This window comes from Nelumbo lutea, chromosome 2, assembly GCF_056320005.1.
Source record: "Nelumbo lutea isolate HS-2025 chromosome 2, American lotus-T2T, whole genome shotgun sequence".
In the NCBI taxonomy this organism is placed as follows: Eukaryota; Viridiplantae; Streptophyta; class Magnoliopsida; order Proteales; family Nelumbonaceae; genus Nelumbo; species Nelumbo lutea.
The window spans coordinates 32,939,752-32,967,687 of record NC_142685.1 but is presented as its reverse complement, the minus strand read 5'-3'; the positions used below and the strand labels follow the sequence as shown (position 1 = coordinate 32,967,687).

At 37.3% G+C, this 27,936-nt stretch overlaps 2 protein-coding genes across 2 annotated transcripts in view; both read right to left on the bottom strand.

Annotated features, from left to right (window-relative positions):
* Nucleotides 1-465: 465 nt before the first annotated feature.
* On the bottom strand, nucleotides 466-7,496 carry LOC148869695 (uncharacterized). The gene is made up of 7 exons (XM_088967804.1): nucleotides 6,988-7,496; nucleotides 6,851-6,892; nucleotides 4,120-4,202; nucleotides 3,910-4,011; nucleotides 3,605-3,819; nucleotides 969-1,063; nucleotides 466-891 (listed from the first exon to the last, which is right to left on the bottom strand). The coding sequence occupies exons 1-7, from the start codon at nucleotides 7,127-7,129 to the stop codon at nucleotides 638-640; spliced, it is 933 nt and encodes a 310-aa protein (XP_088823930.1). The 5' UTR covers nucleotides 7,130-7,496; the 3' UTR covers nucleotides 466-637.
* Nucleotides 7,497-10,868: 3,372 nt separating this feature from the next.
* Nucleotides 10,869-27,936, bottom strand: part of LOC148869694 (leucine aminopeptidase 2, chloroplastic-like) — a 32,014-nt gene continuing 14,946 nt past the window's right edge. Inside the window, exons 7-10 of the mRNA XM_088967802.1 lie at nucleotides 23,634-23,711; nucleotides 13,139-13,199; nucleotides 12,691-12,878; nucleotides 10,869-11,312 (exon numbers count right to left, since the gene is read on the bottom strand). Of these exons, the coding sequence (XP_088823928.1) occupies nucleotides 11,187-11,312; nucleotides 12,691-12,878; nucleotides 13,139-13,199; nucleotides 23,634-23,711 (453 nt within the window). The 3' untranslated portion in view covers nucleotides 10,869-11,186. The remainder of the gene's footprint in view (nucleotides 11,313-12,690; nucleotides 12,879-13,138; nucleotides 13,200-23,633; nucleotides 23,712-27,936) is intronic.

Genomic DNA, 27,936 nt, shown 5'->3' with positions numbered 1-27,936 from the left:
CTTGCTGGGAGGAAGCTCAATGCTCAGACATCCAGTAATAAAAAATGGAATAATCAGTTTTTTTTTTTTCCTTTTTTGAATGGTAAACGGAATAATCTGTTTAGTCGTTCAGATGTGGTGGTAGTCTGGTAGATGTGGAGAAAAAAAAACTTATAGCGGATAGTTATTTTCCAGTGTCTGAATTTCCTGCCAACTCCTTGCATTTGCACCAGTGGCTTCTGTGGTTCCTTGTGGCTTTTTCATAACAAAGGAATATTATAAGGTCATGATGCAAGAGATGGTGCTAATTCCATTCTTTTTAATGCCATATCTATTGTTCAGTTATAAGTTTTGAATCCAGTTGAGACTTTCTTGTACACTGAAACGGAATAGATATGTTTGATCTTATTTCTGTTTTAACACGCCAATGCATGCCCAAATGCACATATAGTCACTGGGTATCCCCATTTTTTGGAACACCATCCCTTTTCACTCCTCTCAGACCCTTCTAAAATTATGAAATTTCTATTTGTATTTTAACACATAAAGCATCAGGAAAATAACAGATTGAAACAACTTATATCACAAGCAGCATTCGCATTATATTTTGAAGGCAAAAAAGGAGTAGAATAAAAGGGGGAAATTAAGGGGCCAAAGCCTAGCTTCTTTCTTGAGCAGGAACGCCAAGAAGCCTCACATTACGAGGAAGCATAAACTCGGCAAATATTGGATAGTGAGATGATGGATAAAATCCATCAATGTTGTCATTCACCACCTCACAGGAAACAGGAATTAGAGATCGCCCTCTGTACAGAACCCAATCCACATGTAGATCCTGAGTTTGCCGGTCCCAGCAGAGGCAAAGTGCTCTAAGTATCAACTTGAGGAATTCAAGAGTTCCCTGTTTGTCACCTGCAATATCGAATGAAATTTGAGTAGATTATAACTTCATCAGGAAATAAGCACCCTTGGAAGAAAAGTTGGAGTACCTTTGAATCCATGGAAAGTGCGTATAAGTGAAGCATTTTTCCTCACCCGAGCGTTAGGCCATGCATCCCTCATATCACCCACAACGCCATGCTCTCTGCAGTCAAGTAGCGAGAAGAGATGGCAGCAATCATCATTCCCGACATAAACAACATTTGAGTCCAAATGTTTGCACTTGCATCTACATGTCAAGGCTCAAGTGGTAGCAGACTTCCAAAACAGGATAGGGAAACATTCCATTTGGTAAAACAAGCACTTCCCATTGAAAATACAAATAAACTTAAAAGACATGCCCTTTTTACTACAAATTAGGGATTGCCCAGTTTATCAAAAATGGAAAGGCCAAAATCATTATACTAAAATAAATTTTCTTCATCAGAGAAACCAATCTATCCTAGTAAAATGAATTGCAACTATGGCATTACATAAAACGGAAAGAAAAAGCATGACAGCTGAATGAAAGAGCATTAATGAGCAAATTGTGTTAGTAAATCAAACATCTGCTAGCAGAGGAAGATCCCATACAAGAAATCCAATAAAAACACAAAGCATCACACTGCTGAAGAACCAGAGGAAGATCCCATACAAGAAATCAAACATCTTCTAGCAAGTCAACAGTTGATTACAAAGTGGATTTCCCCATACAACAATAAAATTTTAATCAATACTGTACTACAAGAAAATCAACATTTACATCTTTATCATCCAATGGTTATGTGCTAAATGTTTCAAACTGTGATGAGTGGGAGGGAAGCCCTCCAAAACCAATGCTGCATTCTTATGACTGATGCTCTAAAACTGATCATGTCATAGTGGAAAGTTCAATCAGGTCAACTGGTTATATAAATTTACAAATTAGGAGAACATCTGGATCATTGACATAGAAACCTGTCTCAAATGTCAAAAGCTGTTCTCAAATTGAACTGTCAACTACTTTTTACGGTCTACTGGTTGGAAGAGCTCCTTTCTCCATTGAAAGGAGTTGGTGTCCATCGACCACATATTTTTGCACTGCCAATTTGTTGGTCAGATCTGGATCCACTTCTTCAAAATGTCTAACATGTGTTGGGCAATGCTGGTTGTATGTTAAGACTTCTAGCATGCCTAGCAGATTCAAGGTAGAGCTCCAAAAGCAAGTCCCGGCTTTGGTACCAGAAGTTAATCTTTGGAGAATCTGGTCTGAAAGGAATAGCAAAATCTTCTAAGCTAAGGCAAAATGTGCAGAGGAGCTTTATTAATATAGCCACAGGCAGAGTGGTTCCTGGGCCTCAGTCTTTAAGGATGTCTCACTGACTACCCCATTGCGATATTTGTATCATGCTGACCTTGTACCGATGTGATGTGATGTTTGTGGTTTGTTTGAGGACTCTGTAGTCTTGAATGCCCATCAATGGAGTGTTGTATCATTCTTTTTGTCAATAAAATTTACTTTGTCTTTCTCAAAAGAAAGAAAAAGAAAAAACATATGAAAACAAAACCATTCATATTGTCAAACACCCCCATAGTGGTTATAAAACCCAAAGAGCATGAGTAAAACATGCAACACACACAGATTCTCCAATTCTCTTTGCCATTAAATGGCATTGCATTTTCATCCCCCCTAAACACCCTTCTATTCCTAATCAGACCATTATACCAGAACTCAGAACTAATGAGAAGTCCAATCTATCAAGGTTTCCAACTACTAAATCACACTTCTCCCACTACTTGCCAAATTGTAAAATTGAATTTCTAAATATTAGCAATGGAAGTTCAACATTTCAAAGTTCAAATGGTTTCTCTGTTTAGTTTGGATCGTCCAATGAATGAATATAAAATAGTAAATCCACTAAAACAAGAAAATATAGAATTTTTTTTTTGGGGGGGGGAGGGGGTTTAATAAATAGATAAAGAATTCTAACCAAGATTGACCTAAGAATGATCAGGATTTAGTCAAAATTGGTTTGGTAGTTTGATAACCATTTCGAAGTCCAAATAGTCCATCTGTCTGGTCCAGATTAATCATTTGACCACTGGAAAATTGTAGGATGACATAATATGAGAAGATACATACACACACACACACACACACACATCCACCTAATAGGGAGTTTATCCTTCAAACACATGGCATTCTATTTTTTCAAGAAACAGTATCCAAATGTGGGTACTTTCTACTCTCAAATAAAAGCTTTCTTCTTCAACATGTGTCTATCCACTCCCAAAAAAGTGAGAGTAGTTATCTCTAATCACAAGAAAAAAAGTTCTAACTTTAGACACATGGCTACCTACCTATAAGAAAAGTATCCACTCCAAAAGATACATGACCCGTATTAATCTTTGTAATTCAATTTCCTAATTTAAATAAAACTCGTACAGACTTTTAAATTACAAATTAAACTTGACTTAAATATTTAAATTAAATAAGGGATTCAAATTAGATATAATTACCAGATAAATATTGAATCTCAAAATGATATTATAATCACAAAAATAAAATATAAACAAAATGATATATGGGTGTAGTTGCCCCATACATGGTACAGGTTCATTCTCTAGTTTAAAAGGAAAAGTACACCAAATATAAATGATGTAAGCACTAATATAAAAATTTAATATTTGAATAAATAATATGAAAAGGCACTTTCAAAACTGATACCTTGAAGTACCAAGCAGGAAACGACCTGTAGTTGATTCCTTCTGAGTGTTGAATCCTCCACAGTATACAACTGGCAAGGTAGGAGGTAAGGATGCTATATGCTGCCATGTAAGCAAAGCACTTCTTCTACGGGCACGAGAGCTAAACTCATCCATGTTAGTATTTACTATCTGGAAGGAAAAACCTGGTGGCTCAACTCCTTTGAGTTGAAATGTGTGGAAATCATGTCAAAGAAACAAGTTACAGTGTATATGTGTGGAAATCATGTTAGTATGTATGTATATGGGAGCTTTAGAAAAGGATATCACCCAAGTTGCAATACATGGAACTGCAGACCCCCATGATGTGCTTCCTGGAACAGACGGTGACTCTGATAACCAAAAAGTTCCCCCTTCTAGCAAGTCAACCTTCATTAAATATGACAATATCTTAGCAAAAGGGTATAATTTATAAAATTCCCTTCAAAAAAAGTACTATTACCATCTAATAAAAAAGCCAGACAAAGGATCTGATACCTTCTCCTTGTCATAGAAGATGGTGCAGTGCTCGTCTGAAGGGTCATGGGATCCTTTTCTTGAAATTCCAAATTGGCCATAACCTTAAGGATAAAAAGGAAAAAACATCCTCTTTTAGCATGGTCTTCAATGTTAGTCTGTATCTGCTATTAAAGTTTCAGCAGCATATCTATATGCTACATTTGCACATGCACAAGGAAGAATTACTACAAAATACCTGATTGAGTGGATTAGATCTCAGTGGGTGTGGGCACCAATGTTCAGATGAAAACTGAATGATTGGGAGGTTGGGATGGTGGGTGAGTTTCATGGATGTTTGGAGGATGTCCAGTTAAACATGCAATCAAGGGACAAAAGGATCTGGACCTTGGAGCACTCAAGGTCTTTCTCCACCAAGTCTTGTTATAGGGTATTGATTGATGATTTCCCCAAGATTTAGTGGACTCTGGATCTGGTGAGCAAAGGTGCCTACGAATGTCATTTTTCATGTTATGGTTGGCTGGATGGGGTCAAAATCAAACTTTCAATCTTCTGATTAAAAAGGGATGAACGTGGACAATGCCTGCTATTTATGGGATCAGCTACCTTTTGCAACCTTCTGGCAGGCTAGAAAGAAAGGAACCAAAGGGTGTTTCAAAGGAAAATTTGTTCATGGGAGGAGGTGATAAGCAGAACAGAGAAGGTGTTAATTCAGTGGGCTAGAGTGCTGCACCTATTCTCTGGAGTTTCAGTAGCAGATTTTACAAATGATTGGAACTCAATTACTTTGTGATTTCTTTTGTATATCAATGTACATGGTATAGTGATTCTTTTGTCAAATACATGATATAGTGATACTTGTATAGTGGAGGGTGTCTTGCCCTCCTTTTTAATTTCATACTATAATATAATCCTTTTTTCCATTTATCAAAAAAATTGCTACAAAACACCTCTTGTGTATAGACCAAAATGCACTTGCATGAATGCCTCATGTTCAAGTCTCTCATCTGAGTATTTGATTCTGAAGCTTCAGCAGCATATCCAAACTCCTCTAAGTTCAAAATAAAGTAACATATTGTGTGTGCAAGTATGAATTAATAAAAAAGAAGAAGAAAACTTTAAGCCATATGTCATTCCATCACATCCAAGTTTTTAAACCTTAAATTAGAATTTAAAAGAGTAGCATATCCAAATGCAATTAAAACAGAAAGATATAAGAGTTCAAGTGACCAATTCATTAAAACAAATAGTATAGGAGATGATAATTTGCGTCATTGAAACATGTGTAGAGTCTAGCAATGGCATCCACAATCTCAACATATTCTTAAGCCAAAACATATCATCTCACTCAATTCTCTTCATTTCTGAGATGAATCCTCTCAATCCCATTAATTGATAGAAAAACACTAATAAGGAGCCATTCTTGGTGTAATGGTAAAACCTCAGGCTGTCATGCATGAGAACGTGGGTTCAAGTCTGAGATGGCCACTTTGTGCAAAAAAATGCCAAATATTAGGACCATATACAATCCACCTCTCCCAAGACCCCAAATATCTGAGACCAACAACAGGTAATGGCCTTTTTTAAAACACTAGTAGCAATTCCACTATATCAATACAACTAAACTGTAGTTCATGGACAACCCTGAGCCCTCAAGATGCAAGGCATCAATGCATGTGCAACATTGGATGGGTCTCACTATTATTTGATGGGTGTCCCCCTTGTAAATCATACTTCTCATATGATCATATCTAATCCATAAAAACCAACTTCTATTGTTACTGTTAAAAAATATGCATATAAGATCCTTCATCTTCTACCAATATTGATTATCATGAACAGGCCATCAACTCTTCATGACAATTTTTTTCACTGCTATAACAATTTAGCTAGAGGTTACCAACATAGTTCCTGTGTGTATATAATAAAGGACAACCACAAAATTAAATCCCACTCATAAAACTGGCACAGCAATGGCTAGTCTTCAATTGGGGTGGAAATTCAAAACTAGGATCTTGAATAGAAGATTGGAAGAAAGGGAAATGAAAGAAGATATTATGAATAGATCATCATAAAAAGGAAAGGAAATGAAAAGACCTTGGTAAACTTCCTAAAAAGAGGGGAACAGATGTAACCTCGCATTCAATATGTCATGCATCTAGCTGCAGGGACTAATTAACCAAAAACTTCCAATGATTACCAATACGACTGAGGTTATTAAATTGGAGTCTTGTGCAAGAAGCATCTCATTCAGAACAGGGTTATACCTCAGCCCTCTGTAACGATTTATCAATAGTATCCCAAACTAAAAACCCAAATACCCAATGTTTGGTCATAACTAACATTTGGTCTCTGTTCTATTCCACAATGGAGTGCCTAACTTGGCTTGCAAAGGTCAGGCTATACAGGTCAATGATGGAGAAACCTTTTCTTTTCCTGGCTACTTTAATGCCTGTGGCTGTGAGGATGCAACAGATATCGTGCCTCTTGGATAAAGTTGAACAATGAATATACGAGATAACAAACAGATATGCCAGTTATGCATGCAAAGATCAGAAACTGAGTAGATGAACGGTACACAAGTTTTCCTTTTCCGATCCAAAACAAGCTGGTTAAGTTCAGAAAGAGCTAAAATGAACTAAATCCAACGCAAGCTAGAGAGAAATAAATTAGTACATTTATGGAGCTCATTAGTTCAGAAGACTAGTATTATTCTTTTTACACGCAAGACCAGACCGACATGACAAATTACCTGGTAAACCCTGCTGAAGAAACTCCAACTGAGACTTTAGACCTACAGCAGGAATCCGTCTATAAAATCTCAGTTACAGGACTCCTAGATCGAGCAACAAAAGGCAAGCAAGAGAAAGAAGAACCAAGTAGAATAACCTTGCTGAGTGCAGAGGATCATGGGAGAATAGCTGGTAATGACGCTTATGCATAAATCTCTCCTTTTCTCCCATGAGTTTGGACTATCTTCTAGCTGATCTCCGTGAAGATTGAAGGTCATTACAGAAAGAGAAACACTCATTTTATCAAAATCTAAGTGTAGCTCTACATGATCATCAATCAATCTATGAAATTTCTTGGCAACAACAGAACGAAGCAGCTTTCTTCCTTTTCCTCTGCGATAAAATCGAAGCAATCCAAGGCTACTGGATTGAATTTGGAACTGAGTAAAGCTCGAATGAAGGAGACTAGTCGAATCATGTCAGAAACATGGGTCTTTTGAACCGAAGCAGTCATGTTCCGTGTAAGGAACTCCGATCTTCCCCGTAAAGCTCGCACGTGAAGAATCGGAAAATTGTCTAAACACACGTGTGAATAGACTCTCTATCCATCTTCCTAAACTTCTGAGTTGGATTTTGAGAATCCAAACCCTTTTCATATGAAAATTCAAAAGCCTTCCCAATCTTATTCTCTCTATATTTAAGGGTTGGGCGGTTAGAACTCGAATCTAATTTTCTATTAGTTTTTTTTTTGTATATATATACTAAATAAGTAAAATAATATGAATAAATAATAAAACTTTCAATTATTTGATTAAGATGTATAAAAAATACATAAACTATCAATCCTTCACATAAACTTTAAAATGTTATTAAATTCAACATCTAATACATAAATTTTATATGCTTTCCAACAATATTGTGGATTGGAAAGGTTTGGTTATAGCCTATACAATACCCTACCTGTGTTGTAGAATCCCAAAGGCCAAAACCCATCCTTACCCCAAAATTTGTCCTTCAATCAAAATGAACCTGCCACTGTTGGGGCAGAAGCACCCACCGGGTAGGATAGAAATTACCATCCCTAATGAGTGGTGATACAAAAGGATTGAACCAGATATTCCAATCAAGCACATGCAAATGCAAATTTGATTCACTTATATTTGAATTGGATATTATCAATTGGGTTTATGTTAGACTTGAATTGAATTTGCATTGCAATGGGGTATTGAATAATATAAATAAATTGAACTAGAAATGATTAAAATATTATATAGCATTAATAAAATGATAAAGATGACTTTAATGTTATAATTTGTGAACAAAATTAATTGGAAATTACTAATATATAACATTTAAGTCAACTTTTCTAATAGTTCATCATCATCCATGTCTCATCCCAACTATATGGGATCAACTAGTTTTTCTACCCGTCTCCTTTTTGTTTGCCCCTAGTTTTTCTAGCTCTTTCAACTCATAACAAATAACTTCTTTTAACTAAAGTTGTTGGTGGTCTTCTATGCAAGTGATCAAACCATTTTAGTCTACTTTCTCTCATTTTAATACATAATGGAGTTATTCCCAAGTTCCTATAGCTGCTTTCATTCCTAATCCTATCTCTTTTAATTTTTCCATTCTTCCATTTTAGCATCTGCATTTTAAAAAGAAAAATTCTATAAAACAGAATGAGTATGAATTTTTAAATCGAATCAAATCAAAATTATCGTATTAGATCTGTTTATTAGATCTGATTGAATTTAGCTCACCCTTAATGGGATCAATTTCAATTTTGAATTCAGAGAATCAGATACCATTTGAACACAAAAGCAATTGGCACATTTGTTAGGGACCCCACTATGATGTCAAAGACACGACAATAGCGAAAAAAGCTAATAATCTCCACCGATCCTACAAGTGGCAACCAACCAACAAGTATTCATAAATTTGGGAGAAAAACTTTAGCTCATAGCCAGTCAAAGGATATGTGTCCCACCGAATGTTTTTTTTTTTTTTTCTACAATTAATTTTAAGGTTTAAGATTTAAGACTTAGGAATTAGGGTTTAAAATTTGGGGGTTAGGGTTTAGATGTGTAAAAACTATTTTTATTTGTAAATCAAGAGATGGTTAGAATCCTATTTCACCGTTCCGTTTTGTTGTGGTAGGAGTGAAATAAAGCTAAAAAAATTTGTGCTAAATTAGTTAAATTGGTTTGATGTTGAATTTTTGCTAAAAGAGACAGTGGTTGTTTAAAGATTCTTTTTGATCATTATATATAATATCTTTTTAATATTACTTGTACACATTAGAGGACTCATGAGCCCTACCACAATGAATTTGTCAAAATCATTTTTATACTAACAAAAGGACATGCCATGCAAATAACAGAAATTTAAAACCATAAAAAGATGAAAAGACATTGGATTTTGAAAGATTTTTTTATTGTGTTTCATTGAATTCTTTAATTCAATTATTTGAATGATTCAATTCAATTATTACATAGGATTAAAATATTTGGACAATTATTATTTACAAACATCAACATATGTAATGTTACTAAGGGCCTATTTGGTTCAGAGGAAAATCATTCTGATTTCAATTGTTTAGTTGGATAGAATTTGAGTCCCATTCTCATTCCTTCTAGAATGGCATTTCCCTATTTGAAAGAATGATCATTCCCTCCTCTTTGGAAATAAATTCTATTCTAATTTATTCCAATTCCGATTCTGATTCCTGTCTAAACCAAATAGACTATGAAAATAAATCATTCTCATTCTGATTCAAAAGGATTTTGTTTACGATTTCAAATTCAAATCAAATAGGCCCTAAAATATTTTAATTAGATTTTTGTAGCACGGACATGAAACCTGAATGGAAAAATTGTAAGGTTGTGTTTGATTGCAATGAAAATAAATTTGCACGATGCAAAACCGTAGCAGTATAAATTATTTGAGTGTAAATTCTGACCTGTTTTTGTTTTGAATTTTAACTTATTTTGTTTGATTACAGTACAAATAAAGTAAATTAAGACATGGAGCACAATAAAGTAAAATCCAAAACAAAAAATAAACAAGAATTTGCATTTTTTTATATTTGCACTTCCACGCATTTGTATTAATGCAAATAAAATTGCACTACAACCAAACACATCTTAAATGTTGAGACAAATGAGAGAAAAACAAAAAAACTAACACTAATACTATAATACTGGAAAGACGTGATTTTCAAAAAAAAAAATTTAATCAATCAACTAGCAACATAAACATGTTACCAATAAAGTGGACTTTATCAAAATTCACTGGTGGGTTTTGATTGATCAAAACTCTTCCAATACCATAGATTTACCCAAAAACCAAAAATGCCAATATCAGGATTGAACATATTCAAAGAAACATAGGAGTGATTCTAAGGGTTGAAAAATGAAGAAAATTAGATTAGGATGGTTTCATCTTCTATGGAAAAGACCATCTAAGACACGAAGTAATGTATACAAGTTGAAGGTCCAAAAGAATTAGGACCAAACCAAAGTAGCATGGGTTGAAGTGGTAAGATTGTAAGAAAATGATGCTCAACAGGCTAACCGCCCAGTTGAACTGCCGAATCCACCTCTTCTTGGTTATTCCTCAAAAGAGGCCATTGGCCATCTAGCAACAGTAGACTTGTATCAGAAGTCATAAAATACTCTTCATAAAAAGTTCAAGATGAATCGTTACACATAATATCCGATTAAAGAAACACGCAGTAAAGAAAGTAAGGGTCTGTTTGGTTTGTAACCGGAATGATCTATTCCCATAGTCTGCTTGGTTCAGACAGGAATAGGAATGAGAATTGGAATCAGCAAAAATGAGATTTCATTCCCAAGGGGCGGGCAGGGAATGGCCATTCCGGCAAGAATGAGAATGGGATTCCGATTCCATGCAACCAAATAGTTGGAATTAGAATAATCCAGACCCCTATTCCTGCAAACCAAATGGAGCATAGTTTGATACTTTATCAAGGCCAGGCCATTAAAATGAAACATCAAAACAACTTGACCCACATCATTTTGAACTGTGAGGCTCCAAAATTAATCTAATTCCTTCTTATCGAAGTTTACCATAGATGCATGACTGATCATCAAAGCCAGAGACATTCCAATCCATGAATCGCTTTTGTAATCGTCTTTGTGCACCATAAGCTAAAATTTACACCAGTCATCTCAAGTTTTCTCCTCTTTCAAATTTACACCAGTCATCTCAAGTTTTCTCCTCTTCCTCTTCTTTCTTGTCCATCACATTTTATTTAATACTTAGCCCAATTGAGATTCCTCTTGGAATTTTGTTATACCTATCACTGTACCTTCAGGTCCTTCACCATAATTATCAAGAGTTGCTTAGAACCCACTCTACCAGAGTCGAGATACCAAACCCAGTTGCAGTGCGTTTCTTCTCATTCCAAGCAGGGCCAGCTATGTCTATGTGCATCCATTGGACCTTTTCATTGACAAACTGCAAAGGAAAATTTAATCAATTTCGGAATCAAATTATTCATTTCCCAGTAAACCCACTATGATTTGGAGATGGTAATGTAGACCTTTGGTCATGGTTCCAGATGGCCCAAGTCCCTAACTCCTTGTTGATAGGGATGGCCATTTTGTGGGAATTTTGGGTACCTGACCCATCCTGACCCTAATAGGACCCGTTAATCAAAACCCTATAGAGTTTGGAATTTTAGATTAAAACCCTATAGGGTTTTGATTTTGTCCTTAGGGTATCTGATACCCGAACCTAATTATATTTAACATAGGTACATACTCCCACTACTTGATTATAAACCCATGTATATATTAGAAAATCTATGATGCCGAGAAGGCACGTATTTGGAAAAGCTTTGACCAATTAAAATCCCCTGTGAATTTTAACAAAAAACATTTGATTTGTTACCATTATGATACCAGTTGATTGGTTATAACTTTGTACGTTCTTCTTGTATATAGTCAAACCCTGATAAATATATCTCAAGTGTTTAATAAGAAATAGCAGATATAGTAAAAAGGGTTTAGAGGGATTCAAATCCTTTCCCTTGTGTCCCAGTATAGGTGTCTTCACCACTAGCCTACCGCACCATTTTTGTTTAAGAGGAACATCACATTTCACTTCTGTGATGATGGGTTTGGGACAGGATAGGTTTGGGAAATTGAAAAGAATGGGTTTGGAATAAAGGGTGCTTTAGGAGGGTTTGGGAAGGGGAAGGAGAATTTCACGGGTATCCTACCTGTTGCCATCCCTACTTGGTGAGACTCAGCAAGGCATAATAGCATATTATCAAACCTGACCTAAAAATATTCAATATGCTTAACATGAAGTGGGTAAAGAATTACCAACCATGTCCCATCTAGGTCTTCACAAGTAATTTGACAATTTTTTAGTCAAAAATAAAAAATGGAATGTGATATGAGGGCTAGTATCATTCAGTTATTTCAAATTTCCTTGCTTTTATCCTGAGAGACCTCCATGGTGGAAGGAATCTAATGGCAGGGAATTAACCAATTCATGATCATGAATCACAGGAAACAAGTCCACTCAATAGAGTTCAGATGAGAAAAAGTCTTCGCCAAAGTAGACAACTATGTTTTTTATTCTTGTTGAAGAATTCTACTAGGTTCTTTTTCTCCCAGTATTCCAAGTTGTCCAGTTAGCAAATGTACATGTAAGGCAGCTTTACATTAAATATTTTTGAGCAATTAAAGCTTTATGTCAAATTTGGCAAGTCAACTTAGTTGCTTTATTAGGCCAGTGCTCTAATCCCCTATCAGGTAGCCTCTTCCTTTACAAGTGTCTAGTCCATGTTCAGAAGGGATAACAAAGAAAATAATCATGTGGATACCTGTTTCAGGAATAGGGCTGCAGTGATAGCACCGCCTTGGCGGCCTCCTGTGTTGACCATATCAGCTACTCCTGATTTCATAGACTCCCAATAGCTTTCTTCTAATGGCATCCTCCAGAGCTTCTCCCCACTTATTTGTGAAGCCGCAAAAACCTCCTTAGCCAGGTCATCACTCGGTGTAAAGACTCCTGTCTCACAAATAAAGGTTCTTCATTGAGCAGCTGGACAAGAACTTAACTTCAAATCTTTAGACAAGTTTTGAACATTTTCACATGAGTGTGGATATAGCTGGAAATAGGCCAATATACCACATAGTCTTGCTATCTACTGCACTGTGTTTAAACACTGGACTGAGCAATTTTATTATTTCGAAGGACAAAAGAAAAAAAAAAAAAAAGAAGGTTCCTGAAATGCAGAATCAGAAAGTAAGGTATATGAGTTCATATACCTGCAATAGAAGGTCCAAGGGCAATTATACATGCCCCAGTCAACGTTGCCAAATCAACTATCTGCATTGAAGAGTTTAAATAAAAACAAAGAAAGATCTTATCAAGGACAGACCTAGGTAAAATCCAAATGAATATTTAAGGGGGAACTTAGAAAAGAATAGAGGCTTTGACAAATAATTACAATCCAGATTGTCAGATCCATGTTTTATGCAAATTGTAAGGTACAAAAAATAATCAATAAGAATCGACCTTTTTTCTATAATCCAAAAGAATATCAAAGATGAGGGAAATTCACAAATAAATAGAAGTTTGAATTTGATTGCAACAGTGAATCCATGCAAAATGCAAATATGATGCAATTTTGAAACTGTAAACTGCCACATCAAACAACAGATTAGGTGGAAAACTATAGGTACCATCTCATAAATGTTGAAATACAGTGCATTTTCAGTGGACTGATCCCATGCTCAAGGACCTTAACTTTACAAATTGGCATCTTGGCTTTGCCCACCAATATGAGCAACAACCACTCAACTGCAACCTCAGGATTAAAAAGGACTTAAATATGCATGTTTATCCAAGACATCATCTTGTTTACTTGGTTTCTTTAGTTTTGAACAAACGGGGTTTCCTCACATGGGGCCCATGGGACTCTAGTGGGACCAAAAACCCAACTCTTACAATTCAATCATCATTAGAAAAAAGTGAAGCGAAAAAAAAAAAAGAAAAGAAAACAACACTCAGCCAAGGGTAATTCATAGTTTCAAATAATTCTTAAATATGTTGATTTTTGGTTTTTAGTCTTCTGTTTGGCGTCAATCTCCAAAAGAATGTATTTTAGAGCCTTCAGAAATTGTAAAAGAGGTTCATAAAGTTGTCTAGTAGGGTACCCAGTTGTCTAGGACCTCAACTTATAGTCTTAAACTTGCTATTTTGAATCTTTTTCTTAGTAGAGAACAAGAGCTGACCAACTCAACCAATTGTGTGTATCTGTTTCTTTATGCCATCTGCTAGAAGAAACTTTTCAAATATGAAATAAGACTGCATTTAGTAAGAGTGCAAACACTGAACCAAAGAGAATTTGCACTCCAGTTCAGTTTTGCAAGCATTTGGTTAGAAAACATTTTTGTATTGAAAATGACAGCAAATTTGTTTTTTTTTTTTTTTCTGAAATATTTGCATTCAAAAGACTGATCAAAAAAAATATTTGCATTCAAAATGGGAGCAAAATTGGATTCAAAAAATGGATGCAAACTTGCACTCAAGAATGGACAATGTAGAAAAAGGTAGACTTCAGTCTTCGAATCCGTGCTTCTACCCATCACAACAAAACATGTTTGGTACTTCAGTCTTTGAATCCGTGCTCCGAACCCTTACTTCAAGGTTTGAAACTGGCGAAACAATGGGGCATGCAGCAATTAGAAATGGAAGGAGACTCCAAGCTGGTAATAGGGTGGATGCAAACTGGAAACCTGGGAGTGTGGTCTCTTAGACAATATTGTGGATGCTTTTGTTGGAAAGAAATACAGCCGCAGACAGCAGCAGTAATGGGTGTTAAATTCAGTGTTCCTATCTTATCTCTTAGCTAGATTCAGTGTTCCTATCTTATCTCTTAGCTAAATCCAGTGTTCCTATTAATTAGGCAGTAGCATTATTATTTAAAGATAAATGTTGTTAGGAAGTGTTCCTAAAGAAGGACTCTTATCTTCTTGTAATTTCCTATTTAAAGGAGCAAATGATATTTAATAAAATTATCGATAATTTCAGTCAAGAAAGAGCAGAGGAGAGTGGGTGATCTCTTTAACAAATCACCATAAAGGCGCTAAAGATAGGTTCCTCGAGAAAAGGGAGAAACAAGGGAAAACAAGAAGTTTTCCCCGTTAACCGACATGTGACGAGATTCCATTTGCGGGCCCTTAACAACTTGGTATCGGAGCAGGGCGTCATGGGTAACTTTGAGCAATTGAAGACTAGGGTTTCATGATCTGGAGCACAAACTCATTAAAAACAGCAAGGAGGTGCGTGAGATCAAGGACGACGTCCGAGAATTGAGGCGCTTGATGGAGTTATATTTTTCCGGCAAGGAAAAGAGTTCAAAAGGGGCTGCAACCACAGACGGCCGCCGACCAGACATGGTAGAATCGTCCGGCGAGCAGCAGGTCATTGCCCAGGGAACCGCGATCGTTCCCAAATACAGCAGGCTGGAATTTCCTTCCTATAATGGAACTGGAGATCCTTTGGGATGGCTGTACAAATGTGAGCAGTTCTTCCGCAACCAACGGACAGAGGACAGGGACAACGTAGGCTTAGCCGCATTCCACATGATAGAGGAGGCGCAACTCTGGTTTTATAAATTGGAGCAGGAGGAACCTGGGCTCAGTTGGACCCAATTCAAATCCTACTGCCTTCTCAGATTTGGGCCTCCATTAATAAGCAATCCATTAGGAGAACTAATCAACCTCAAACAGACTAGAACTGTGGCTGAGTATCAACGTCAGTTTCAGACCCTTCTTGCAAGAGCATCTCCAGTATGACCAGACCAACAGGTTGACATGTTCACCATGGGGTTAGCAGAAACTTTGAGGGTGGATGTGGAGATGCAAAATCCCCCCAATCTGGTTACTGCTATGAATTTGGCTCACGCTTTTGAACGCAAATTGCAACTCAACCGTAGAAGTATCAGTATAGGACGGCCTCAAACAACATGGGCAGCCCTGAAACCACTCGAAATGGCTCCATCTTCAGCAGCCAGCCAAGAACAGAAACCACAAACGAGCAACAATCCTAAGTCGGCATCCAGTGTGGGAAGCAATGTTGTTGCACCCCCTATTAAGCGCTTGTCCAGGGCTGAGATGCGGAACGCAGGGCGAGGGGACAGTGTTTTAATTGTGATGAACTTTACTCAACAGGGCACAAGTGCAAGAGACTTTTCTGCCTCCTGGTGGAACAAGAGGAAGATGAGGATGAACCCTCTTCATTGAAACCCGATCCAAGAGGGAAAAATCATTCCTCAACCTCAGTCTATTGTTCGTTCCAGAATTAATCGAGGTGTTGTTGAGGTTCTGGTGGAATGGGCCAGCTTACCATTGGTTGAAGCTACCTGGATTCCTTTGACTGTGTTTCAAGACACCTATCCTGAATTCAAGCTTGAGGATAAGCTCTTAGTCCAGGAGGAGAGTAATATTGTGGATGCTTTTGTTGGAAAGAAATACAGCCGCAGATAGCAGCAGTAATAAGGAATACAGCCACAGACAGCAGCAATAATGGGCATTAAATTCAATGTTCTTATCTTATCTCTTAGCCAAATTTAGTGTTCCTATTAATTAGGCAGTAGCATTATTATTTAAAGATAAATGTTGTTAGGAAGTGTTCCTAAAGAAAGACTCTCATCTTCTTGTAATTTCCTATTTAAAGGAGCAGATGATATTCAATAAAATTATCGATAATTTTAGTCAAGAAAGAGCAGAGGAGAGTGGGTGATCTCTTTAACAAATCATCATAAAGGCGCTAAAGATAGGTTCCTCAAGAAAATGGAAAAACAAGGAAAAACAAGAAGTCTTCCCCGTTAACCGACCTGTGACGAGATCCTATTCGCGGGCCCTTAACAGACAACCTCTAAGAGATATTATTAGTTTAGCAAGGGAGATTGGGATGCACTCTAATTGGGTAAGAAGGTCAACAAATGGAATGGTTGACACTTTAGCTATGCAAGGAGTTACTAGGGAGGCTTTGTTTTGGGCTTGTTTGTAAGTTTTTGATTTTTTTAGCCTGTAATCTTTTCAATTATCTAAAGAAAGTTACCGCTTCCTATAAAAGAAAAAAAAAAGAATACAAAAGTTATCAACGCAAAACCAAGCCAACTTTGAATTTTTTTGAACCATGCACATTTGGATTTCCATTGAATATGTTTGCATTTACACTCTTACCCACTACAGCCTAAAGAAAAGTTGGTATTTTAGGTAAACACTTAAAAGGTGCAATCTTTCTTCATCCTCTTCTCTTCTACTATTTTTTCTTCTCTTTGCTGCAACTTTCTCTGCTGCAAATCCTAAGTTCCCCTTTTGCTTTATATTCAAAAGTTTTTTTTTCTTTTTTCTAGTTGTTGTCCTTAATCTTCTGCCAATATACCACCAAACATAGCATCCTTTCCCTATATTTCAGATCTGAAATCTATCCATTTCCCTTTCTTTTATAACATAAAAGACCTGATTCCCCTTTCCTGTCCACCAAGTTAGGACTTGTTAACATTTGTGCTTAGGAGTTCGAACCAGTAGAGAGAAGGGAGGAAGAAGAAGAATAAGAAGAAGGAAAAGAAGAAGAAGAAGAAGGAAGAAAAACAGTCGAATCTTATGGGTAAACCCTATCAGTCGACCATATTTTAGATTAGCCTCTAATTAGTTGTATAAAGACTAAACTGCCCCATTAAGTATGGGACAGAAAATCTCTATTAAAACTACCACATAACTTAATAGAAATAAAATGACTAATCTACCCTTATTTGGCTATCTCTTACACTCCCCCTCAAGCTGGAGAATATATGTCATATAATCCCAGCTTGTTACATATATAGTTCACTCTCCCTTTGTTTAAACCTTTTGTAAACAAATCTACCCATTGATCACCTGAGCCCACATGTTATGTGCTTATCTTCCCAATGAGGACCTTCTCCCTCACAAAGTGGCAATTAATCTCTATGTGCTTTGTTCTCTCATGAAAAACAGGGTTAGATGAGATGTGAAGTGTAGCTTGATTGTCACAGTACAATAATTTCATAGGTCTGTCCATGGAGAACCCGATTTCTTGTAGAGATTCCTCAACCATACTAGTTCACATGTAGTGTGTGCCATGGCTCTATATTCGGCTTTAGGACTGCTCCTTGCCACAATTGCCTGCTTCTTACTCTTCCATGTCATAAGATTTCTTCCAAGAAATGTGCAGTAACCTGTGGTAGATCTTCTATCCGACACTGAGCCTACCCAATCTGCATCTGTATACCCAATTACCTCAAGTCTTCTTCCTGGTTGTACAATAGCCCATGGCCTGTAGCTCCCTTTAGGTACCTTACAATTCTAAGAACTGCATCCTAGTGAGGTATCCGAGGGTTCTGCATAAATTGGTTCACCACACTAACTGCAAAGGAGATGTCTGGTCTTGAGATAGTCAAATAGTTCAGCTTCCCCACTAACCATCTGTATCTTCTAGGATCATCAAATATTTCCCTTGTATCGCTGCTCAACTTAGCATTTGGCTCCATGGGAGTTTCAACCGGTTTTGCACCTAACAATCGCGTTTCATCCAGCAGATCAAGAACATATTTTCTTTGGCACAGATTTACACCCTGTTTTGATTTGGCAACTTCTATACCCAAGAAATACTTCAACGTTCCAAAGTCTTTTGTTTGAAAATGGTTTTGCAGAAAGACCTTTAGTTTATTAATCCCCAATTTGTCACTACCAGTTATGACAATATCATCCATATAGACCACTAATAAAATCTTTTTGGCTTCTAAATCATAGCTGAACACTGAGTGGTCAACCTGACATTGTTTCATTCCAAAATTTTTCACCACTTCACTAAACTTCCCAAACGAAGCACAAGGCGATTGTTTCAACCCATAAATTGTCTTTTTCAATCTGCACACCTTACCATCCTCCCCTTGAGCAACAAACCCAAGTGGTTGTTCCAGATATACATAACAGCCAGGGAAATTAAGACATAGGTAGAGCCAATCTTAGCCACTGGAGAGAAGGTCTCCATATAGTCCACCCCATACAACTATGAATAACCTTTAGCAACAATTCTGGCCTTCAAACGCTCTACACTACCATCCGGCAAGTATTTAATAATATACACCCATTTACAACCCACAACATACTTACCGGGAGGAATAGTGAGCTCCCACATTTGAGTATGCTAAAGGGCAGAGAGTTCTTCTTCCATTGCCTTCTGCCACCCAGGTGAGGTATGAGCCTCCTGGACATTCTTAGGTATAGAAATAGATGACAACAGTGAAACAAACTGGCGATGTGAAGCAGAAAGGCGAGAGACTAAAACAAAATTGGAAATGGGATGGAGGGTACAACTATGTTTACCTTTCCGTACAGCAATGGGAAGATCAAGTCCTGAAGGTTCTGGGACAGGAGCAACAACAGGATCCGCAAACAAGGTAGAAATTGGAGGAGCCGATGTCTATCGATGAGTATACACATGTCGGATCAGTGGTCGTTCAATAGGGGTCTCCACTGGAAGAGGTGAAGGGTCAGCCCCAACTGGAACAACTGGAACGGGATCACAAACTGGAAGAGGAAGAGGAAGCAAAGGTGGAGATACCGATACTTTAGGTCCCGAGAACAAGGGGACAGACTCAAAAAATGTTACATTAGGACAAACATAGCACTTCCGAGTAATGGGATTATAACACTTATACCCTTTTTGGGTCCGAGAGTAGCCAAGAAAGAAAGACACACTTAATAGAGTGTGCATCTAACTTATCTATCCCAGGACTCAGATTATGAACAAAACACACACAGCCAAAGACTCGGGGTGTTAAGGGAAAGGGAGACAAGGTGGGGAACAAAATAGAAAAGGGAGACCGACCATGAAGAATGAAGAAGGGCATCCGATTAATAAGGAAACAAGCAGTAAGTACAACATCACTCCAAAATCGTTTAGGAACACTCATATGATGAAGAATAGATCGAGTAGTTTCAAGGAGATGACGGTTCTTTCGTTCAGCCACCCCATCTTGTTGAGAAATGGATGCACATGAAGTTTGATGAATAAACGAAAGTATTCACGGTCGTTATCTGAACGAAGAACTTTGATTGGAAAACCAAATTGTGTATGTATTTCAGCATGGAATTTTTGAAAAATGGAAAATAATCTACTCCTTTCTTTCATTAAATAAATCCATGTCATCCTTGAACAATCATCAATAAAAGTGACAAAATACTTATAACCATTATAAGATTCTATTTTAATCGGACCCCAAACATTTGAATAAACCAAAGCAAAAGGACTCAACATACGGCTATCAACCCTAGGACTAAAGGGAACCCAACGATGTTTCCCATACTAACACGACTCACATTGTAAATACCATAAATGACTCAAAGACGAAACCAGTATCTTGAGAGCCTCGAGAGATGGATGCCCCAATTGACAATGCCATTGTAGAGGAGTGAGTGAAGTCCCCCACAAGGTAATACAATACAACTGACGGTCCACCACCATCAAGGTAATACAATCCACCGGCCTCATGCCCCCCACAAATCTTCTTCCCCGTCTTGAGATTCTGAAAAGCACAAAAGGAAGGAAAAATGTAATAGACCAATTAAGAGTCTTAGTTAATTTACTGACATACATAAGATTGAATGGAAATTTAGGTACATATAGAACCAATGATATAGAAAGAGAAGTTGTGTCAACATTACCAACACCACATATAGGAGAAGAGGAACCGTTGGCAAGGGTAACAGTTTGAGATGTGGAAGTTTCAGAGAGGGAAGAGAACACACCTAGAGTCCCGGTCATGTAATCAAAGGCTCCACAGTCAACAATCCAGGGAGAGGATTTGGATGCCAGACAAGCTATACCTGAGTGTGCAAGGGTGGTTGTAGTATGTTGTGAAGGTGTTATATCTGCCTGTTGGTTATCACTGACATCAACCCCGCCAGCTACTGCATGATTAGCCCATGTAAGAGGTCGGCCATGGAGATCATAACAGAAATTCCTTTACCACGACCTCCTTGGGAGGCATGTCTTCCCCCTCTAGTACCACGTCCACCTCCTTTGACTGTCACAAATGCTGATCTGTCAGATGGTGTGGAATTCTCTATAGATCCCAAAGAAATCCTGCGAATCCATGCAAAAACTTCTTCAAGTGTAGGAAGAGTAGAGCCTCCCAATATTTAGGCCCTAACTGGTTCATACTCTGATTTTAACCCCACTAAGAACCTAGTGACATCCAATTGCTCCCTTTGTTGTTGTTGTTGAACCTTAACATCTGGAGTGAGGGGATGATGAACCATTTCTGAGGTTTTTCATACTGGCATAGTACTCTAGGGTTTTATTCCCTTGTTGTAGATCAAAATACTCCTGATAGAGCTGATATACCCTTGTAGTATTATCCTACCCAGAATAAAGCTTCTTGGCATATTCCCATATGTCCTTAGTTGCATCTAAGAACATAAAGTTGGCATTTATTTTGGGTTACATACTATTCCATAACCATGTCATAATTTGGGCATCTTCTTATTCCTAGTCATCAAACCTTGGAGACCCAGCTGATGGTTTATCTTCCTTCATGTGTTTCACTTTCCTCTTTGCCTTGAGGAAAACTTCCACTGACTTGGCCCATGGCACATAATTCTCACCATTAAGTTTAATGAAAGTCATCTGCACACTCAAATAGTCGGAGGGGATCATCACACTCGGTTTCTGATTACCAGAACCATCTCCTATTGCTGCCATTATGTTCCCCCACTGCTATCTCTAATATTGAACTCTCAAACACCAACCAAATACTGTTGTCAGGGCAACACTACAGCTCATTGATAACAATCTCACAACTAGTCACAATCAACACTTGATGTAGAGTAACATTCAGGTTAAGAACTGGATGTTTTAACCAGATTTGGCTACCATCCAGATTAGAACATTGATGAAGGCTATTCGGCCACTTCTTTCAGCACAAAAAAAAATTCTGTTCACACCACTATTGACACTCCAGAAATATTAGGCACCATTACAACAACACAACACTCAAGCAACCACACAAAAATTCTGTTCACACCACTACTAACAACCCAGAAATAGTATTCACCATAACAGCAATGTAACCACTCGAGCAACCACGCACAAACCCTCTTGAAATGGTTCAGTAGAGGGTAAACACCACAAGCACCACCACACGACTAGGGCTGTCACACATGGTGACAGCAGTATTAGGCTGATATCCTAGGGCTGCAGCACCTTTCTAATACTTGTAATAGGGATTGCAGCAGTCCTAAAAAAAATTAATATCAGATGCAGCAGCATTCAGATTGTGTACCTCAGATTCGCAGCCCAGAGAAGAAGTAAAAAAGAAGAGAGAGAAAGAACTTGAAGTCACAGGATGGAAACCTTGAAGTCGCAACCTTCTTCTCCTTCGTTTGTGGCTCTGATACCATGTTTAACATCTGTGCTCAGGAGTTCGAACCAGTAGAGAGAAGGGAGGAAGAAGAAGAAGAAGAAGGAAGAAGAACAGTCGAATCTGATGGGTAAACCCTATCAGTCGACCATATTTTAGAGTAGCCTCTAATTAGTTGTATAAAGACTAAACTGCCCCCACTTAAGTATAGGATAGAAAGTCTCTATTAAAACTGCCACATAAGCACATAACTTAATAGAAATAAAATAACTAATATACCCTTATTTGGCTAGCTCTAACAGGACTAATCCCCTTCATATCTACATGACTAAGGTGCCACCAAATGGAGCAAAAATAGAAATAATAAGAACAACAATTGCTAAAACAACAAGAAAAAAACAATGTTTTGATTTTTTAATGAATGTTACTGATTCCCATAAAGAATTGATAAAACAACATTTGACAAGAAAAAAAAAAACAGAAAATGAATCTCCAACAATTAACAAAATCACCAGTCACCACAAGTGTGATGCACCTCATCCAGCTCTAGAAGGTACTCAAGTAACATATCCTCATCCTTGTGTATAATCTTCATTTCTTTTTTTTCCCTTTTGGCTGCTGTTGTAATGATTTTTCTTTCAAAATAAAGATTGAATTTAATTTAGAATAAAAATAATAGAAGTTTTCAGGAAATAAAAAAATATATATTTCTTTTTATCTTGTGTCTTGTTGAAAATATGTAAAAAAAAAAATAGATAACATAACTATATGTTAAAAAGAGATCTTTATACTTTTCGCTTGTTAAATTGTAAACAGGGAACACTGAGGGTACTCAGTGAGGGATGCAACTTGGGTTGGGCTGGGAATTTGTAAAATTTTCAATAGGACCAAAACCTAACCCAAGCCCAATGTAGTTGAAACTGTTCAAGTCATGCAACCCAACTTACAGCTCTGTAGTCTGTACTCGGTATTTTTACATGATTCTTCGTAAAAGTTAATCAAATTGTAAATGAACTTTCAACCACTAATTCTTGAAAAACATGTCATGTTATTTCTAATTTCTCAAATAAATGAAATCAGAAAAACATGCTATATACCTACAGCCACAGCAATGCATTGGATACATTCACACGCATACAAGATGTACGCATGCTGTAAATGTATTAAAGACATCAGAGATATGTGCAAGAAATGCTTTAATCCAAATGGAAAAATCAAAGCCAAAGGGCCTTAGCTTACCTGCTATACAAATCTTGCTCCACCATTTTGCCCTATGGCCATATGTTCTCTTAGAGAACAATTATAATTTTTATCATTGCATAAATTCAGCTGATATCAATACTTTTTGTATTGGAATACCATACCTTCTCTACACCTTGGTTGCAAGCATATACCAAGGCATCTGCAAGAGTAAGTCTGCCTTCTGCATCAGTATTGTTCACCTGCAATGAATAATGAAACCAAGGACTACTTAAATATAACTTTCAAGAACTTCACTGTATAAGCATTAAAAGTAAAAGTTAATTTCATCAGAACATTCTTCTACAATGCAATGAGAAATGAGTATAGTTAAATAAGCAATTTCGACTGCAATGATATAATACAACATAAAATAGAGACGGGGAAAAATAGCCCTAACATCTTCTTCTTCTACTCACCGCGACATCGACTAGAAGGGGAGAGCTCATTATAACCAGGATCAGTGGTTTTACTGTTAAGGATCATTTCCACAGGCTCCTCTCCTTTTGCTTCTATTTTTTTCCATGATTTTCTTCAATTTCTTTTTCATGACTTCCTCTTCCAAATCTCTGTTAACATCATTCACCAGTCATGATTTCATCCTCCAAGTATCTGTCATCCTCTCCTTAACGTTTTGCCCTTCCAAATTTCTGTTAATGATCATTCACTGGCCATTATTTTCTCTTTGAAATATCTATTCTACTCTTTTTTTTTTTCACGATTTGTTCTTCCAAAATTTTGCAATTTTTTGGTACAGTGCTGGTGCTGGACGAGATTGTTAACCACATATAGTGTCTGAAGTGTCAAGTTAAGGTCAAGAACAAAACTCATAACTCAGAACTCTCACTCTTCCTCTTTCATTTATTGTTGGCTTGAGTTTGCTTTAGCTTTTAACTGGAAATGCAATGTTAGTTTTGTTGGATCAAAGCTCAGAACACAGCATTGGTGTCTCCATGTAATGTTAGAAATACGAATAAACTGAATAATTTTTTATCAATCTAAACTGATAATAATTAATATGCTAAGAATCCCAAATTGACAAAAAACTCTTATAATTAGAATCCTGAATTGGCAAAATATTCTTATAATAAGAATCTTAAATTGGCACCAAAAAGTACTTGTTCAAAAATAAAACTGAAGATAACATGGGGCTTACTTGGTTGAACTAAAAGGAATGCCTTCAGTTGTATCTCTGTTTAACCGAAGATAACATGTTTATGTTCTCCATCCCTTCCCTTGCCAGTGAAGTTTAATAATTAGATTATCTTGGGGTCTATCTAAACGTGTAATTTAGAATGACAGCTTCTTGATTGACAGTCTTGTTATAAATAAAGGACCAAGGCCTTCTATAAAGGATTATATCTGATGTATTACAATTTGTCAGGCTTGTTTCAACTACACTGAACTCAACATTTTGTGTGTGCATAGATTTGAATCACTAGTCTAAAGATTCAATGGTGTTATCCAAACATTGTTTCTATTCCTATAGAACAGAATTTGTTCCCGAAGAACGAAGTGTCAAACGCCTCAGTTATTCCTCAGGAACCAGAAATAGAATTTCTGTCATGGAAAATGGGGCCTCAGTTCCTAACAAGTTCTGGGCTTCCTGGAAGGATCAACACACCGTTCTCCTTCTTCTCTTGGTTCCCAGGAAGGGAGAATTCTCTCCAGGTAGGGTTTTTTTCTTCTCAAAGAGCTTCCCACTTATTTTGGTGAGATTGATCTGATCTAGAAGTGATTTAATTTGATTTTCTTGTTGACTTAAGTTGATTGATTCCTAACAAGTTCTGGGCTTCCTGGAAGGATCAACACACCGTTCTCCTTCTTCTCTTGGTTCCCAGGAAGGGAGAATTCTCTCCAGGTAGGGTTTTCTTCTTCTCAAAGAGCTTCCCACTTATTTTGGTGAGATTGATCTGATCTAGAAGTGATTTAATTTGATTTTCTTGTTGACTTAAGTTGATTGATTTGATATGGAGGGTTGTAGTGCTGAACAGAAATCAACCAGTGACCTAGGCCCAGGTGTAGGAAAAGGCAGTGATCTATTTGGGTTTGGGATTATTATTAGGGCAAATTTCTACCCCTATGATTTAGGAAATTGACTAACTCTACCCTTACTGTTTACATATTGTCTTAAAGTACCCTTAAGCTTTCTGACAATTGTCTAAAACCTCCCTTGCCATTAACTTTCTGTCACATTCTGTTCACATGTGGCATCACATGACTGATATATTAAAAAAAAAAATCGCAAAACACCTTTTAAAAATTTGAAGCAATCGTTACTTGACACAGCTGCAGCTATTGCCGAAGGGAGGACGGAAGCCGCTATGGCAACTCTGGCACACCTAAATCAGATCTCGAACGTGTGAGGCAATCTAGAGCAGAGATTAACAGCCTACATGGTATCTGCTCTGCAGTCCTGCACGAGATCCATGAGAACTTGAACGGCCTCCAGAAGGATTCTGTGTTTCCTTGCGCTGTCAACTTGAAACACAGAAGAACAAAGAGAGAGGGTTGGTTTGATTTCTAGATTTCTGGGTATTCTTTTTTGGAAACCTTTCCTGAATTCTCTCTTTCTCAGAAAAGAATTTCTGCTATTTTTTTATTTTCTGGAAAGGGTTGGGTGGTTGGGAGAAGCTCCTCTCCTTGAAAAAAACAGAATTGCTACTCTGGCCTCTGGCCGAGATCCAGAGAGCCACAGGTGACTTTTGAGTCTAGTATTAATATTCTAAAACCCTAATTAAAATTTAAAAACCCACCGAGTCTATTCATTGCCCTAAAGTACTCACCAAGATAATGAAGGCAATGAAGTGTTTTTCCTCATTGAAGTGGGGGCTTTGTTCTATTGTTTTTTTGTTGGGTTTGATCTGGAAGGAAGAAGCGCTCCCATTGTGGGGCAAATGGGAGATCCGAGGTAGTTAGGAAAATAAACGCCAATTTCTTTGTTGCACCAGTAGGTGATGGGTTTCAGTTTACTCAACCAATGATGTCGAACAGAGATTCATCTTCTTTCAGAATAACTGTTGATGGTGGTTGCGGTCTACAAACAATTTTCCTTTTGATTCCACTATTCTTGTTTTGCTCATTGTTTGTGGCTGGAACGATATTTCTTGCCTGATTTTGCGAATGTAATTGCTGTTGGTGGTGGTGGTGGTGGTGGTGGCGCTGGCATCACCAGTGCTGCTACTGTTGGTGGGACCGGTAACTGTGAAGATGAATGCAAGAGGTACGCAAAGAAGAATAGTGCAAAAAAGAGAAAAAGGGTTCGGAGATGGCATCTTTTATTTTGCTTGGATATAAGCCCCTCACCAGTCACTATTGTCTGCAAACCAGAGAGAGAGAGAGAGAGAGAGAGCTAGCATAGGTGAGAGTGAGAGACAAAGGGGGTGGGTATTGGGTAAAGTGGAGTGGTGGATAATGAAGTGCTTTTCCAATCGCATTTTTTGGTGGATAATGAAGGCAATAACACAGTTCCATTCCATTAACCTCGAGTAACCTTGTTTGGGTTCTTCTTGGACCCGAACCATTGAGATCTGTCATCTTTCTAACGTTTCAAGCTATGGTTTCCAATTCCAGATTTAATTATTTTTAGCAGCAGAAAGAAAGGGTTTTCTTTGACTTTGCGCATATACTTTTAAATGGTTCGGTTCTGAATTCTGAATTACGATGACAAGTCATGTGCAACTCTGGGAATTCTGCATGGTGGCATTTGAAGGCTAGAAACGGGTGGAGAGGTGCAAAGTGTTTGGGAAGTGGAGAGCTTGGATGAGGATAGTTGAGTTTGAGGATGGTGTGATTAGCAGCCATCGAATAAGCATTACAGAGAAAAAGAAAAGAAAAGAATTTTCTAGTGGCAGAAATAGCATCAATTACTTTTCCATCAGTTGGGTTTTATTTTGAACATTTGAGAAATAATGGAGGGTAAATTTGACATTTTACTTTTTTCCATCAATATTTAACGACGATGACAATTGTCAAAAAAACTTAGGGGTATTTTAAGACAATATGTAAAACAATAAGGGTAGAGTTAGTCAATTTCCTAAACCATGACAGTACTATAAGAATTTTTCCCTTACTATTATTATTATAGTTAAATTGGATGGTACAAACTATCTAGAAAGGGCACAATCATCCAAAATGGCTATTAGTGCATGTGGAAAACTAGGGTATATTACTGGAGAGGAGAAGAAACCTGGTACAAATTCTTTCTAGTGGGTGCAGGAGAATTACATGGTGATGTATTGGCTGTGTAATTCTATGGTACCTCATATTGGCAAAAATTTTTTGTTGGCTGATGATACAATGGGATAGAGTAACTAAAATTTATTCCTATAAATAAAATGTAGCCAAACCCTATCAATTAAGGAACCAAGTGATTAATACAAAGCAAAGAGATAGACTCTTGCTATGTATTTCTCTATCTTGAAAACT